This window comes from Octopus bimaculoides, chromosome 18 (genome assembly GCF_046866305.1).
Source record: "Octopus bimaculoides isolate indiv1 chromosome 18, ASM4686630v1, whole genome shotgun sequence".
In the NCBI taxonomy this organism is placed as follows: domain Eukaryota; kingdom Metazoa; phylum Mollusca; class Cephalopoda; order Octopoda; family Octopodidae; genus Octopus; species Octopus bimaculoides.
The window spans coordinates 19,678,156-19,694,850 of record NC_142945.1 but is presented as its reverse complement, the minus strand read 5'-3'; the positions used below and the strand labels follow the sequence as shown (position 1 = coordinate 19,694,850).

Here is a 16,695-nt window from a genome sequence, read left to right as displayed (position 1 = left end):
TGTATAGAATATATCTATATGTGTGCGTGTCTGTGTTTGTCTCCCCATCACTACTTGACAACCGGTGTTGGTGAATTTACATCCCTGTAATTTCGCAGTTCAACAAACAATATTGATAGAATAATATCCGGCTTAAAAAAAAAGTACAGGGGTTAATTCATTCAGCTAAAAATTCTTTAAGGCAGTGCCCCAGCATGACCACAATCTAATAACTGAAACAAGTAAAAGCTAAAAGATAAAAGATGCTGGCACATAATTTCCTTTTTTATATTCTTAAAGGTAACCAAAAATTGTTATGTGTCTAATGCAAATATATTATGGAAGAATTACCAAGTGTGTGATGATGCATATTAAATTTATTCTTTTTCTCACAAAATATATTTATAAAGTAGGGGTGCATCTTGTGTGAGAGTGCATCTTATTATACACTGGCAAATATAGTGAAAAAAAAAACTTTCTTTATTCTTACAGGTGGAAATATGCTTATGAATGCATTTTGGAGGAAACTGTTCGACGTCGAAGAAAGATGTTTTCCTGGGCTCACATAATAAATCACAGAACTATAATGAAACAATACAAGGAAGCTTACGTTAAGAAACTCTCTCAGAAATCAGTTGCATCAAGCGTTTCAAAAACTATTGCGGTTAGATATGTATTTTAATCAATAGCAAGTGTCTTATTTGGACATGATAACTAACATATAATAATGAAGAATTTATTTTGATAATTTTGTTATTATAGAACTAGTGTTTGGAACATAATTTAACCTGAAATTTTGATTGAAAATTTTGAAACAGAGTTTGTGCTGTAAGTTCAGGGGTAGTCTTTCCATTAGATATTACATTCACTATATAGGAAAGGAATAGTAGTTTCTCTGCATCTGTCTTCTAATGATTATCAACGTCATTGACAAAAAGGAATTTTGCTGTGATGTACATATTTGTTCTGAAATTGGATTGTGTATTTATAAAGAACAACAACCAGCAACAAATGATGGAGTTAGCCTTGATGGCCTCATGACCATCTTAATGCTCCTCTTGGCTTCCTTTTTAAGGTAATAGTTTACAGGCCGGTGGCACGTAAATAGCGCTATTTGAGTGTGACCGTTACCAACATCGCCTTCCTGTCACTTGTGCCAGTGGCACGTGAAAAGTCATTCGAGCGAGTTCGTTGCCAGTGCCGCTGGACTGGCTCCTGTGCAGGTGGCACGTAAAATGCACCATTTCAAGCGTGGCCGTTGCCAGTACCTCCTGACTGGCCTTTGTGCCGGTGGCATGTAAAAGCACCCACTACACTCTCGGAGTGGTTGGTGTTAGGAAGGGCATCCAGCTGTAGAAACTCTGCCAATTCAGATTGGAGCCTGGTGTAGCCATCTGGTTCACCAGTCCTCAGTCAAATCGTCCAACCCATGCTAGCATGGAAAGCGGACGTTAAACGATGATGATGATGTCCTCTCTGTTGCCAATCCTTTTAGTTGCCTCTTGTGATGAAAGGGTTCAGTGTACCAGTTCTAAAATCAGTATACACAAAATGATTCCTTATCTAAAGCTAGAATAGTATTTTATTATCTTATTGCTGTTTCTTTTCTCATTTTTAATAATCAGTTATTTACTAATTTCATTTCAGGAATCGGAAAAATATCTGGATATCTTTTGTATCCTTCTGATGAGACAACAAGCAGAAGTAGAGGTAGGTTTCACCCTTCTAACCTAGAAGTTTCTTTCTTTTAAACATAATCACAAGATTGTAAGGAATGCCAAAGAATAATGTAAGACACCTACATTGCCTAAAACATGGAAGGTTTAACCCTTTAGCATTTAAAGCAGCCATATTCAGCCGAAATATTCTACCTGTTCTATGATCAAACTGGCCAGATCTGGCCTCTCACACCAACCCTTCAATATCATTCTAAAAATTAAGTTATCCCTTCAAAATCTCAATGCCACAACATAATGCTGGATTAATATAAAACTGAGAATAAATAAGCATTACTTCTGACAGAATAATGTGAATGCTAAAGGGTTAAATAGCAGTTCAGTAGTTTCCTTGATGTAACCATAATGTGAAAAATTTAAGGTTTCTTTTCAAGTTACACCTTTTTTTCAAGTTACACCTTTTTTAAAGCCTGCAAGACGTCATTAACTGGAGAAAACTTTCTTTTAAAGGCTGCCAAACTAGAAGTTGTCAAAGCCAACCAGAAGAGTAAAGGGTGGTTTGGAGGCTGGTTTAGCTCTGAAACAAGAAGTCCAGAAAAGCAAGAGAGCAAAGGAATACGTAAGCTTTTATTTCATTTTTAATCCCTTTTCTTTTTTCAGTAGTATCTCAAGTATTATATGTCAAGTGTTGTATCACCCTGCAGATGTTGCTTTACATTTTGCAATAGAGCATTTAAACTTTTAATCATTCTCTAAATGAGAATTTGCTACTGATTTGAGTGAAGAGCTGACTGAGACCTTGCCTTCATTCACTAAACATGTAGGCTTCAGCCCTACAATAAGTAAACCTGAAAAATATATTTCATAAGAGCATCAAGGCAAATGTTGGAATAGAAGATTGTAAAAGTTAACAGAAGAAAACATGATCAAATGAATATATATCTATTTTCTATACATTAGAAAATAAAGGAAAGGTAGACATTTAATGAAGCTAATAGATTACAGCAGTTGTTCTCTTAATAATTGTCTGAATTTGTGAGTATTTTGGTCAATGGAACATTGGTCAGTGAACTACTAATATAAGACAAACCATATCATGTCCATCCATCCATCTTTTCTGCCCATTATTCTTGGAAGTGTCATGAGAGTAAAACCTTCAGGCACTTCCTCCATAGGGTCCTATCAGAAGCAACTGTCATTTCACTTTCCAGTTGGATTCCCAAGCATGACCAAGACTATGGATACTATCCAACCATCTCATTCTTAATCTTCCTCCCAGTTTTCCTCCCTTATTTTCTAGGGGAAAAAAAATTTGTTTCAACTTTATTGAACCTATGAGACAGATGAAGATTTTAAAATTCTTAAAAACATCTGTCACATAGGCTTAGGGCTTTAGATACATTGATGAACAACATCAAAACTATGTACAGTTCATGATTTCTTCAAAACAATTCTTGCCAGGAGCTTGCTTCTACTAAATGTCGTTTACCATAAAATTATTAATTTTTTCAAGTACCTTCATTCAGATATTATTCAGTTTGTTTTAATTAATCAATTGAAAACTGGGTTCCTTTCAGGAAGAGTAATCCTGAGCCAGCATGTAAATATTTGAATTTACACAGCCATCAACTTATAGAAAATAACATATGTAAAAATATTTAAATAGAAATAATACTGCTGGAATGATTTTCTTTAAGACTTAATCTTTTTGTTTTGTAAAATATTATTTTGAACAGTTTGGTGTATTTTTGTCAGGTTCTACATTTATTTAAATGTGTTCAAGCCGAAATTGAATGCACAAGCTTTCATTTCATGTAGTAGACCAGTGTTGCTCAAAAGAAATGAGTGAGGTGGGGGGAAATCAAGGGATTGGAAAGTGGATCAACAAATTGCTTTGTTTTTATAAAATTACTATGGATTTTGACTTTTTAAACTTTTCAAAGCATGGTGAACTAAGAAGAATTAAATGCATGCAGAGACTCTACTTAGTCCCCATATTAATAGTGATGGAGTGGACGTTGGATTGAAGATTCACTCATAAATTTCCTTTTGTTGAGGTGGAGTTGATATTTCTCAGTTTGAGAACCATTGCTTTAGAGCATGCTTTATTATATGGTATTAAAGCTTGGAATCATGTGCGAACTGGTTTGTGAATTCAGTCCCAGTTTGAACACATGTACAAAAACATAAAATTTATTAAGCCAATAGGATGGATTACAATGTGGTTGCTTGACCTGTTAGAAATAGCAACCAAATCTCACTCAAATCACTTCTTAAAAGGAAGAACCCTTTCAAGAATTTAGTCTAGATATACCAGAAACATGTGATGATCATGGCTCGATTGCTTTTGATCATGGGTTTGGCCAGTCAGGTCCAACTTAGAGTTAAACAACAACATAACAAATATGTGCCCTGTTGGCAAATGCAGACCAAACTGTTGAAAACTTGTTCAACAGCCAAAAATGTTAATCTATCAGTGCTATATTGATTTTAAAACATTTGGCAGAGATAACACTGATGTCTTTGACATGCTCTGTTCTTTGTAGAGGATCAGTTCTATGAATTGTACACACCTGAAGAAAAGGCCCGTCTCTATGATGCCATTGGTTATGAAGAAAATGTGAATGAAGGCATTTTCCCAAAGGAGGTAATGTTTTCAATTTATTGCATTAGCATTTGTTTTAGGGGGGAAAAGAAAAAAAAATGTATCTCCTGATCCAATTTTGTTAGCAATATTTTTGCTCTAACTCCTAATCTGCATTGGATGATCATGTATGTGTATGCTTGTATAGATGTATATACAGTTTGATGGACCTAATCAATGTTGATTAACATATCTGTTGCATCTATTGCAAGATAGCTTCACAAGCATTCAAGAATCAATACAGATTGATGATTAAAGAATAGTGCATGAAAGAAATTACATTTATTTGATGTAAATAATATCCAAATTTGCTAAACTCAGTTGGGTGTTTAAATGAAATGTTTAAAGAAGTCCATTCTTAAAAATACTATTTTGTTTTTAAATGAAAGTGTGTGTATGCATGTGCGTGTGTGTATGCATGTGCGTGTGTGTATGCATGTGCGTGTGTGTGTGTGTGTGTGAGAGAGAGAGAGAGAGAGAGAGAGAAAGAGAGCAATAACTAATGCAAAAAAAAAAGATTTGTTCAGAGCCACTTTGAATATTTCCATTAAAGTATCATTTCAATATTAAACTTCAGTATATTGCTGTCCAATTGGTCACCAAGTTGAACTGCCTAGCCGTTGTTATCAAAGATGATGACAAAAAGTAAGAAACCATTTTTTTCCCTTCAATCTTGTAATGCAATTTTGCTTGAAGATTTGTGATATGTTTTTCTCAATATCTTCAACTTATTTCAATGAAATTGATTTAAATGCCAATACAGAGTTGTCTACACTGTGCATTTAATATTATTGTAATTTTTTTTTTTTCCTTTTTAACAGTCACTTTGATATTATGAAGCTGCAGCTGAATGAAGTGTTTTCATCTGTATCCCAGAGGCCATCTGCTAATGCCATTTTGTAAGTATTTTGTATTTTTTATTTTAATGTCCATTATTTAACTTGACTATTTATTTGTAGTAGTTTAGAAATAATTCTAGAATCATTCCTGAGAATGAAATTCAATTTAGATTTCGTTTGTAATCCAAACCAGACAACAGTATAACATAATATACCAAGCCTGGTATTCATGCCAGTCACTAAATATTTATAATCATCACATTGATAATTTAACAAATTGGTCTTCTAAAATGTTTATATTTTAATCTATATTTTTGAAATAGTTGATGATTTACATGAAATTATTTTATTTTCTAATAGTTAATTTAGAATTGGCTTTTTCATGTACTGTAAAAGGAGTGTTAAATATTTCATAAAACCTTCATTAGCTAATCATCATCCTTTTGCATCTATTTTCCATATTTGCATGGGTTTGTTAGGTCTTTTCCAGTACAATATTTTGTCACATATTATGGTCCCTTGTCAATTCCTTTGTGATATTATGACTCTTGAACGCAGCCTTCATCACTTCTTCTCATGTCATTCTTATCCTTCTTCTTCTGTGGGTGCCATCCACTCAGATCACTTGACACTTCATTACCAAACTGTAATTTCCATACACATAACATGTGTCCAGTGAAGGCATGTGGCATAGTGGTTAGAGTTTTTGGCTCTCAATCATATGGTTGTGAGTTCATTACTGGTGGCACATTGTATACTTGAACAAGGCCCTTTATTCCATGTTGCTCCAATCCACTCAGCTGGAAAAAATGGATAGTACCTGTATTTCAAAAGCCAGCATTGTCACTTTCTGTATCATGCTGAATCTTCCTGAGAACTAAGTTAAGGGTACACATGTCTGTGGAGCTCTTGGCCACTTGCATGTTGTGAAGATGTGTGGCTTAGTGGTTAGGGCTTTTGGCTCATGACCATAAGGTCATGAGTTCAATTCCTGGCAGTATGTTGTGTCCTTGAGCAAGATACTTCATTTCTACACTACTTTTCAATAACCCTTTCAGAATTGATTTTGAAATTACCATTTAGTTGCACATTCATCTCATTATAGCACTATACTGATATGTCTGTTCACCAAAACATTACATGAAATGACAGCAATGCATTAGGAATTTGACTAATTTGAGGAAAAGTTTTAGCTTCCTCCCTGGCAATTTGCCCCACTTTCTGTTGTACACATAACACTAATATATAGAGCTGTACAAAAGCAAGAGATTACAAAACTCCAAGTATGTTAATGCTAATGGAATATCACTCAGGATCAAAATAACTACATTGCGAGGCAATTTTTATTGTTAGCTTGAACTGTAGCTAGCAAACCTTATCATAGAGCAAGTAAAATTTGATTAGATATTTGTATTATATCAGTCATACTAAGATGGCGAGCAAACAGAATTGTTAGCACACTGGGAAAACTGCTTAGCAGTATTTCATCCATCTTTACATTCTGAGTTCAAATTCTGCTGAGATCGGCATTGCCTTTCATCCTTTCGGGGTCAATAAAATGAGTACAAGTTGAACACTGGGGTCAATGTGATCAACTAGGCCCCTTCCCCAAAATTGCTGGCCTTGTGCCAGAATTGAAACCATTATATTAGTCACACACTTACTGATAATTTAGTCTAACAGGCTGTTAATGTTTAATCTCTCTTTGACTTTTATTCTCAGAGTCAATACTTCTATGAAGCAATTGACAATATTTGGGTCACCACAAAACAAACTCGTCCCAAAAATGATGAACTCAAAGATGACTGAAGGTGATTCATCTCCTCTGTTGTCTGTCAAAATTGAAACCAATCCTCTTGACGGTAGCTGTGATACTAGAGTTAGTGTGAATGCTGAGCCTCTACAGATAATCTATGATGCTGTAAGTTATCTTTTAAATATTATTTGTTATTAGAAACTTAATTAATTATATGTTCATCTCTGTCTCTCTCTCACTCTCTCCTTCCTCTTTCTCTCTTTCCCCCTCCCCTCTTTCTCTTTCTCTCTCTCTCTCTCTCTCTCTGATATGTGCTTATTAGAACCACAAGAGAACATTAGAGGGACTAAGATAGTATACTGCCTTACTATAAATGCTGTACGATAACTAGAATCAGCTTTACCTTTTATATTTTGGTGTTGATAAAATAAATTGACAGTTTATTTAATGATTTTGATTCAATAAACTACAATATACTTCTCCAAAACAAAACAAGAAATAGTTGTTAGCATATTGAACTTGTACTGATTTATTGGTACATATTTTTTTCCTGGTGTTCGACGCATTTCACAATTCTGTGATGGTTGTTTTTTCAGTAAAGAAAACAAATAAGCAATCTAAAAAAACAAATCCCCAGTTCATCATATAAAGCCTTCAATAACATACAAAATCTAAAACTAAATCCACTGTAACTTTACCTCACTGAAGAAGACTGGCTAAGAAATTTCAAAATTTACAACACATCAGAACATCAGAGAGATGTTCGAAAGTAACACCACATTTTACATATTTTATCACCAAGATGGCAGGCACACAATTCAGTTCTTATAACATTCCACACATATGTGAAAAGTCTTACAAAGAAAGGACTGAGTAGTTTCTAAAGGTCAGAATAGAGGATTTTTGGTAAGTCTGTCCCAAATATTCTACTTGTTTTATGTTCAAACTGGCAAGATCTGGCCTCTCACACCTACCCTACAGTGTCATTCTGAAAATAAATAATAATCATCATCATTTAACATTCATTTTCCATGCTGGTATGGTAAGATGTTTTTACTGGAGCTGGTAAACCAGAGAGCTGCACCAGGTTCCAGTCTGTTTTGGCTTGGTTTCTATGATTGCATGCCATACCTACAGCCAACCACACCATAGAGTGTACTGGTTGACTTTTACATCTCATTGGCATGGGTACCTGTTACATATCACTGGCATGAGTACCTGTTGCATGTCACTGGCATGGGTACCTGTTACATATCACTGGCATGGGTACCTGTTACATATCATTGGCATGGGTACCTGTTACATATCACTGGCATGAGTACCTGTTGCATATCACTGGCATGGGTACCTGTTACATATCATTGGCATGGGTACCTGTTACATATCACTGGCATGAGTACCTGTTGCATGTCACTGGCATGGGTACCTTTTACGTGTCACCTGTACAGAAGCCTTTTATGTGTCACTGGCATATGTCACATCATTTAAATCTTGAAGCTATGAGATAAACTATGATTTATTCAAAAGAATATGAATATATAAGCATTACATTTGGCAGAGTAATCTGAATATTAAAGGGTTGACACAGACTTGATAACCAGTGTTGGTTTGTGTATATCCCCATGACTCAGTAGTTCAGCAAAAGAGACCAATAGAATAAGTACCAGACTTTAAAAGATAAGTATTCAGGTTGATTTGTTTGACTAAACCCTTCAAGGCAGTGCCCCAGCATGACCACAACCCAATGACTAAAATGAGTAAAACAGAAAAGACAGTTTAAAAAATGGCACTTGAAAAAGAAGAATCAGAATATATTGATTAAGATGTAATTTTATTTTTGGAAAAAAATGATCAGGATACTAAAGAAATGATTCACCTTCCTAAAACAATAAACATGTTAAAAAAGTTATTTGTTTGATAACAATGTTCTGCTAGATAAATCTTTCCCTCTGTCTATTTATGTCTTCCTCTTTTACTAAATTTATTTACTCTATACTATCCTTCTTTAAATTCAGTCAGACCTCTTTCTTCCTTCACACTCTTGCCACCTACTCAACTTCATATCTTGTACTAAATCTTTGAGAAATTTCGCTCTAAGGAAGGAAGATTCAACAAATTTCTTCCCTCTTTCACCACTAATTGACAACAATTCAAACTGTTGTTGAATAGTATTAATAATATTTAATCTTATACAGTTCTCTCTGTAACGTCATTCTATGCGGGTCTGTGTGTGTGTGTGTATATATATATATATATATATATATGACAATGGTTACTACTCTGTCTTTGATTTGTAAATTAAGAAATAATTATTTTAACTATATAACTATATACTTTTTTCTTTCTCTTTGGAACCAGATATTTGTATCTATTAAAAGTGAAATATATTTTGAAATCATTTTCAATAATGTATTGTTTTTGTCATTTTCTTATTTAAAACAGAACATTGTTATTATTTTTTCTAGGTAACTGTCAATGCCTTGGCTGTATTTTTCAAACCACCCGAATCAGTCTATTTGAAACAGTTAGTGTGAATTACTTACTTTCATTAAATTTTTTTGTGTGATAAAAAAATCACACAGTAAGTAGAAAATGTCTCAATTATTCAGATTTTTAAAAAGAAATTAAGAGATTTATTAAATATTTTAGCCACAGTAAGTACAGATGAATAAAATGACTTTGGCAGATCTATTGTTTCTGGAGTAGTGAAGATGGATATTTGGTAAAAATGTTGAATATGTGCAAAAAAAGAAGTTAGTAGCAGCAGTGAGCACATGTGTTGGTGAGCTGATTGTGTGAGTTTGTGCATTTGTATCTATTGAGGGGTGTAGGTGTGGAAGAAGTAGCAAAGAAATTAGAGAAAAAAATAAATAGTTGTTGATACCAAAAGGAGAGAATGCTCCCAGTTGGAAAATCAGTTTGTGTTCATGGAGTAGCATGTGGGAAAGGGACCATGGTGCAGGAATAAACCAAAGGCAGAAAGGTGATGATGGGAGTGGCCTATAGAAGTTAAAATGTGTGCGATGAGTTTACAAGGGCCCAAGGTTTTAGGACGTTATCAAGGAGGTGTTCTCTGAATTAGTCTTCCATATGATAAATTTAACCTATAAGGGGAGTAACTTAAATAACTCAAGTAAATCAAAATCTTTGTATTAATGAGAAATATTTTCCGCTTTGTCGATTGCAAAAGGACCTCATAACTTTTCTTTTCTTTTTATATTTCACAGGTTGTCACAAGCAGCAATGGCTAAATTTAATGAGGTGAAACAGCTATCTACCACTGGACTAAAACATGCAATTGAGCAACACAAATTCACTGACATTTGTGTTTATTTGAAGTCTTCTTATGTAATCGTTCCTGAAAGTGGCTTCAATCGCAAGTAATTATCTATTCCTTCTTTTATAATTATGCAATTTATTTTTGAAACATATGTAAGAACAACATAAATTTGACTCGAAAGAGCTTTTGTTTTATAGTATCAGTGATCTGTGGATGTGGTGTACAATGTGCTGTTTTTTTGTTCTCTGTAGTTTGTGAAGAAATTCAAGCTCACAGGACTGGTGTAGTCAATGATGGATTTAATATATTGTTTGTTGACATTTTCTGTTGGTCAAATGCACAAGTTGAAAGTGTGTTAGTATGTTGCTTTTGCTCCTGTGTGGTCTGAATGCTGAGGTGAATGAGGAGAGCGGTAACAATGACAACCTTGCAGAATCATTAGCATGCTGGGCAAAATGCTTAGCAACATTTCCTCTGGCTTTACTTTCTGAGTTCAAATTCCGCCAAGGTTGACTTTAGCTTTCATCCTTTCGGGGTCAATAAAATAAGTACCACTTATGTACAGGGGTTGATGTAATTGATTTACCCCTTCCCCCAAACTTGCTGGCCTTGTGCCAAAATTTGAAGCCATTATTATTATTATTATTATTAATTATTATTATTGTGGCAAGCTGGCAGAATCATTAACACAATGGACAAAATATTTAGTAGCATTTCTTCTGTCTTTATATTCTGAGTTCAAATGCCACCTTTGCCTTTCATCCTTTTGGGATCAATGAAATAAGTACCAGTTGAACACTGGCATTGATGTAATCAATTATTCTTCTTCTCCCAATTTTCAGGCCTTGTGCCTACACTTGAAAGTTTTTATCATAATTATTATTATTATTATTATTAAGTCGGTGAGCTAGCAGAATCGTTAGTACATCAAGAAAAATGTTTTGCGGCATTTCGTCCATCTTTACATTCTGAGTTCAAATTCCACCAAGGTCGACTTTGCTTGTCATCCTTCCAGGGTCAATAAAATAAGTACCAGTTGAACACTGGGGTTGATATAATTTATTCATCCCCTCCCCCAAAATTGCTGCCTTTGTGGAAAAATTTGAAACCATTATTATTATTATTATTATTATTATCATTAAAATAATGTACTGATATGTTTTGCATCTTTTCATCAGCACTGTTTTGTATCTAGGGCCAGGTTTCTTAATTTTTTATGGCTTAGCCCACTTAGTTATAAATAGGTACCATAGAGGTATATTTCATGGCTATGTGCATGGTATAATTGACAAGTGTTTCATTACCTTACAATGAGTGCTCTCTTCAAATTTTCTTATGATCAAAGTCTGTGATAGTGTCCCAAAGAGAGAAATGCTTTCCAAAGCACTTAGTACCTTGAAAACTGAGATAATCTTCAATAAATCTTTGATACATCCCAGCAAGTGGAGTGGATAAAAAGTGAAATATCTGTTTATTATTTATTTTTTCAGTTAAAAGAAAAATGCATAATGAGTACAGTTTCAACTCCCTAATGTAATCTCCTTTTTTCATCTAGAAATGCTCGTCGACTTATCCTAGACCTTGGTAACTTGAAAGTAAACAGTGAAAAAAACACCTCAGATATCAGTGTATCACAGGTAATTATTATATATTTCACAGCATTGCACAGTTTGCACAAACAAACCACTAATTTGTGTGTAATATTATATTTGAAATACTTTCACACAGGTCTAATACAATATTCCATAATATTTAAAACAGCAAGCAAGTAGACAGAAATTGTAATAATGTGCTAAATTACCCTTAAAGTAATTAGTTTTTAGCTTTTACAGTTTGAATTCAAAGCTTGTTGCCTTGAATAAATCACCTCAAGAATGATTAAAAAGCAGATAAATATCAGTAATGCACTGGGTTTAATCAGTTCTCTTGCAAAAATATTTGGTCTTATACTTATCAAAAAGGGATCAATATTTAGTGTGGTTTAACAGCTGTGTATATATTTTATATTCAGCACATAGTTATCACATGATTATTATTAATCACATGTCACTTAATTTCATCTTACTCTATTATATAGTCCTTGTGTTGTGTGTGTGTGTGTGTGTGTGTGTGTGTTCATTCAAATTATGAATAACTTCAAATAATTAGGTCTATTAATCATGTGCTTAACTTGTCTTCTGTGACCACTCACAAATATTCTATATCAACGCTGTCATAGCTACAGTATATTTTGAATTTGCTCATAATATAGCTTTTGATTTGTAAAGAAGTTGTTTGCTAAAGCTGTAACTGTTTACATTGGCAGGTCAACTGTATACAAATTGGGATCAAAAGGCTCTCAGACTAGTTATGTTTTACAAAAAATAACTTATTTACCTAAGTTCTAATATTATCTCTTTCGAAATAGTCTCCTTGCACAGCAATACACCAGTCCCAGCATTTCTGCTACTTTTGGAATCTGGCCTGGAAGTTGTTTTCCTTAGGCATTCGAGGACCTTTTGTGATTCTTGACAATGGTGTTAAATCAGCAACCTTTGAGCTGCATTTTCATCTTGAGGAAGAGATGGAAGTCCGCAGGTGCTAAACCTGGTGAATAGGACAGGTGCAGAGGCGATACTATGTTGCTTTTGGTGAGAAACTCACAACTGAGGAGAACTCAGTGACAAGGTGCATTGCTATCACGGAGAATCCAATTTTTCGTGCTCCACAGATCTGGTTACTTTTGATGAATGTTCTCCTTCAAATGCTTCAAAATATCGCAGTAGAACTCTTGATTGATGGTCTGGTCCTGGAGGATGAATTCTCAATGCACAATACCACATTTCCAGAGATGATGCTCATGTCAGATCTTCCAGATTGCTCATCATCTTCCAGGGACATTCTTCCACTTTTGAAATGCCTGTGCCACTCAAAACATTGCATATGACCCATTTCCTCATCACCATAGGCTTACCAAAGCATGCTCGATGTCCCTGTAGCAGATTTCCCAAGTTCAACGCTAAATTTCACATTGGCTCTTTGTTCCTGTCCATGACAAAATCGCAGACTACAGCATACACATGATTACAAAAGCACAAATTTCACAACTTGCAAAGTAAACACAGCAACGATGTCACTTGGCACACTGCCTTATAAAGACACTGTTAACTTTCACTATGCATGCAACCATGTGCTGCCATCTGTTGGTGCTCTACATAGCTAGTCCGGAAACTTTTTGATACCACTTAGTAGTTTTTACAAAAAGTTAGCTAAGAGAAATGACTCAAGTGGACCATTGGCATGAATTTAGATAATTCAGGTTGGTGATGATGTACTGGATGATATATGCCAAAAACAATATCCTCAGTGAACTGAAATTTACCTCTTAGCTGGAGAAAGAAAACAAAAACCTAGTTTAGGGACTGTCAAAGAAAAAGGAAAATACTTTTTTTTAAAATTTTTTAATTAATTTCACACAAAATTTAATTTTCATGTTTAGTGGGGGGGATCTCTTTGTTGGCAGATAAGGAAAATAGCTTATGCAGATGCATAGACATTTTTTGGCTACTCATGTGATCTAAGAACAGATTGAATAAAGGAACACCCAGGAGGCAAGACCTCTAAATCCTCAATTCTTTTTTTCTTTTTGCCTAGAATAATATCTAAGCTTCTTAAAACTTTTTTTTATATTTTCTAGTCAACAGTTGAAGAATTGCTCCAGTCAGCCTACGACAAGTTCAATATTCAACTTGACAATATTCAAATGTTACTTGTTAAGCCAGGTAAAACTTTTACATTATATTCAGTATTGCCAGCCTTCATTTTTGTTTTTAGTCTATATACATATATGAAGTATAGCAGCATGTAAAATTTACTATCTAAAGCCAAATTTCTCCGTGTATTTTGAATACAATTAATTTTCATCACTAAAAAACAGTACACACACACACACACACACACACACACACACAAGGTGTATTTAAAAAGTATCCAACTTTACTTTTCCTGCCAAGACCAATGGTGCATGAGTAAAACCCTTGCACATGCAGGAAAATTTTTGCACTGGTAGGCCATGTCAGTTCCTGGCTGTTATGCCTAGAGTACTAGTGCAGTGTGCACTCGGCAGATTTTTGTTTTCACCGAACATACTGAGCAGAGATATTGCTACAAGTTTTACCAAAAGCTTGGTGATACTCAAGCTCAAACCATCCAGAACACTCAGCAAGCTTTTGGCGATGATGCCAGGGACAAAACTCAAGTCAAGAATTAGTACAACTGCTCCAAACAGAGCTATACCTAATGGGGAACAAGGTACACTCAAGTAGGCTTCCGCAAGCTGAAACGAGGAGCTGATTGAGAAGGTTTGGCAAATAGTCATGGAAGACCATCATGTAACAATCCAGGAAGTTACTCATGAAGTGGAGATAAGCACAGGATCCATTTTAACAGAGTATATGTGCATGCAAAGAATGTGAGTAAAATTTGTCCCCAAAGTGGGGAAGCAAACTCCACATGGAAATCACTCAGGACATGCTGGACTATACAAACCATGACACAGACTTTGTGAAGACTATCATCACTGGTCATGAAACATGAATTTATGGTCTCTGCTCGATGCAGTCAGTCATGTTGCATGAAAATGAAAATTCAATAAGCACACATTGCATGTCTGTACTCTCAGCATATCAGCTGGGAACTGATGCAGCTTACTGGCACAAAAATTTTCATGGATGTGCATTCAAATACTAAGGCCATTATTATCAACTCTTTCCACTCCAAAAATGTGTGGCCTTATGCTTATGTTTGCAATTATTTCTTTTAATTATCATTATAAAAATAAACTGTTATTTATTTTCTCTATTTTGTTGTATCATAAAGGAGAGGATTGGCAATCTGCCAGAAAAGAAGGAAAATCAAAAATGCACATCTTGGAACCTATTTCTATCAACTTGCTATTTCAAAAATGCATGTTTGATAATCAAGTACAACTTGCTAAGTAAGTGAAGACATTTTCTTTATTCTAATTAACCTTTTTATCTATTTATTTATTGAAATAAAAATTAAAGGTGTTTTATTTTTATGGTTGTCTCCCCTGATCAGTTTTGCATCACTCTGGGAAAGGAATATGGAACATTGTCTCTTCTAAAAGGAGAGATGTCACCAAAGCGTTTGAATACTTTCCAAATGTTGTATGATCAACAGATCTTGGGAACTTTTCCTGATATGCTTCTAATGAAAGGTAGACAGATTGTGACAGATTTTGATTAACATTCTCAAAATTCCTTGTCTTGCAAGTTACTTGGTACCCTTGTTGGTGCTGGTACTGTGTAAAAAGCATCCAGTGCACACTGTAAAGTGGTTGGCGTTTGGAAGGGCATCCAACTGTAAAAATCGTGCCAAAACTGACTTTGCCTGTGCTAGTGCCACGTAAAAAGCACTGAGTCCACTTTGCAGAGTGGTTGATGCTAGGAAGGGTATCCAGCTGTAAAAACCCTGCCAAAACAGACACAGAGCCTAGGGTAGTCTTCTACCTGGCCAGCTCCTGTCAACCGTTTTACCCATGCATGCATGGAAGATGGACGTTAAATGATGATTCTCTACCTTTATGTTCCTGTTTTTGGAAGCTGGTGCTATACTTGCAGAGTAGTTGTTCCTCTGAAGGGTTTTCTTTATTTTGATCATCACTTTTTTAGTGTATGTTGGAGAAGCACTTATGAGTTATGCTTGATGCTGTAAGCCACAGGTGATCCCTTAATGCTGTATGGATGGTGGGAATCAAAATTCAAGTATTGTCTGGTAAATGTGAACTTGTGATATACAGACATCATGAGTCCACACTCTGAATGTGTTATCAGCACATTCAAAAAGGCCAATTTATCTATCGTCCTTTTCCTTTTCAGTTGTGAACTGTATTGAAAGTCTTGTTGCGTATCTATAGCTCAGTAACAATTCTTCTTTTAGAGAAGGAATTTCTTGTGCAATTTTCTGATTATCTTTGATGGTTTTTTTTTGGTTTTTGTTTTTGGTTTTTTTTTTTGGTGGAAGATAGCATATATGTTTGAATTCCCCCATCCCCAAAAAATCTTCCTATAATGTAATTACAATCTTGGAATAAGTTCGAGTATTACAGCAAGCTGAAGCAAAATCTTCATTCCCCTTTCCAGTTTTATGAATAAATGACTAATTATTCATATCTATTTGATTAGAATGAAAGCCTTTGGAGAGCTGCCATTACTGAGTCTGAGTATCTCTGACCACAAACTACAAGCAATTCTTCAACTCCTTCAGAGTATTCCTTTTCCTGAATCTGAACCTCCACCTCCAGAAGAAGACATTTTTAAGGTGAGTAATATGGTGAGGAAAAAATACACAGTGATGGAAATGATTATAAACGACGACTACTGCCTACAACAGCTTACTTTTAAATTCCTTCTTCAGTGACTACCTCCAATATGGCTGCCATAACATTAGATACCCTAGTGACTATGAACCAATGAAAGAGCTTCTGTGCAGTCATTTGACTTGTCAGAAATAGCAGCCAA

At 34.8% G+C, this 16,695-nt stretch overlaps 1 protein-coding gene across 6 annotated transcripts in view; it reads left to right on the top strand.

Annotated features, from left to right (window-relative positions):
• The window catches only part of LOC106874512 (intermembrane lipid transfer protein VPS13A), a 265,132-nt gene that overhangs the window by 135,878 nt on the left and 112,559 nt on the right, over positions 1-16,695 (top strand). For all 6 annotated transcript variants that reach the window (XM_089365902.1, XM_089365901.1, XM_089365898.1 and 3 more), the window contains exons 12-24: positions 472-643; positions 1,627-1,689; positions 2,166-2,274; positions 4,202-4,302; positions 4,877-4,944; positions 5,121-5,198; positions 6,861-7,059; positions 9,360-9,418; positions 10,122-10,274; positions 11,730-11,811; positions 13,851-13,935; positions 15,032-15,149; positions 16,360-16,495. In XM_089365902.1, the coding sequence (XP_089222028.1) occupies positions 472-643; positions 1,627-1,689; positions 2,166-2,274; positions 4,202-4,302; positions 4,877-4,944; positions 5,121-5,198; positions 6,861-7,059; positions 9,360-9,418; positions 10,122-10,274; positions 11,730-11,811; positions 13,851-13,935; positions 15,032-15,149; positions 16,360-16,495 (1,423 nt within the window). The remainder of the gene's footprint in view (positions 1-471; positions 644-1,626; positions 1,690-2,165; positions 2,275-4,201; positions 4,303-4,876; positions 4,945-5,120; positions 5,199-6,860; positions 7,060-9,359; positions 9,419-10,121; positions 10,275-11,729; positions 11,812-13,850; positions 13,936-15,031; positions 15,150-16,359; positions 16,496-16,695) is intronic.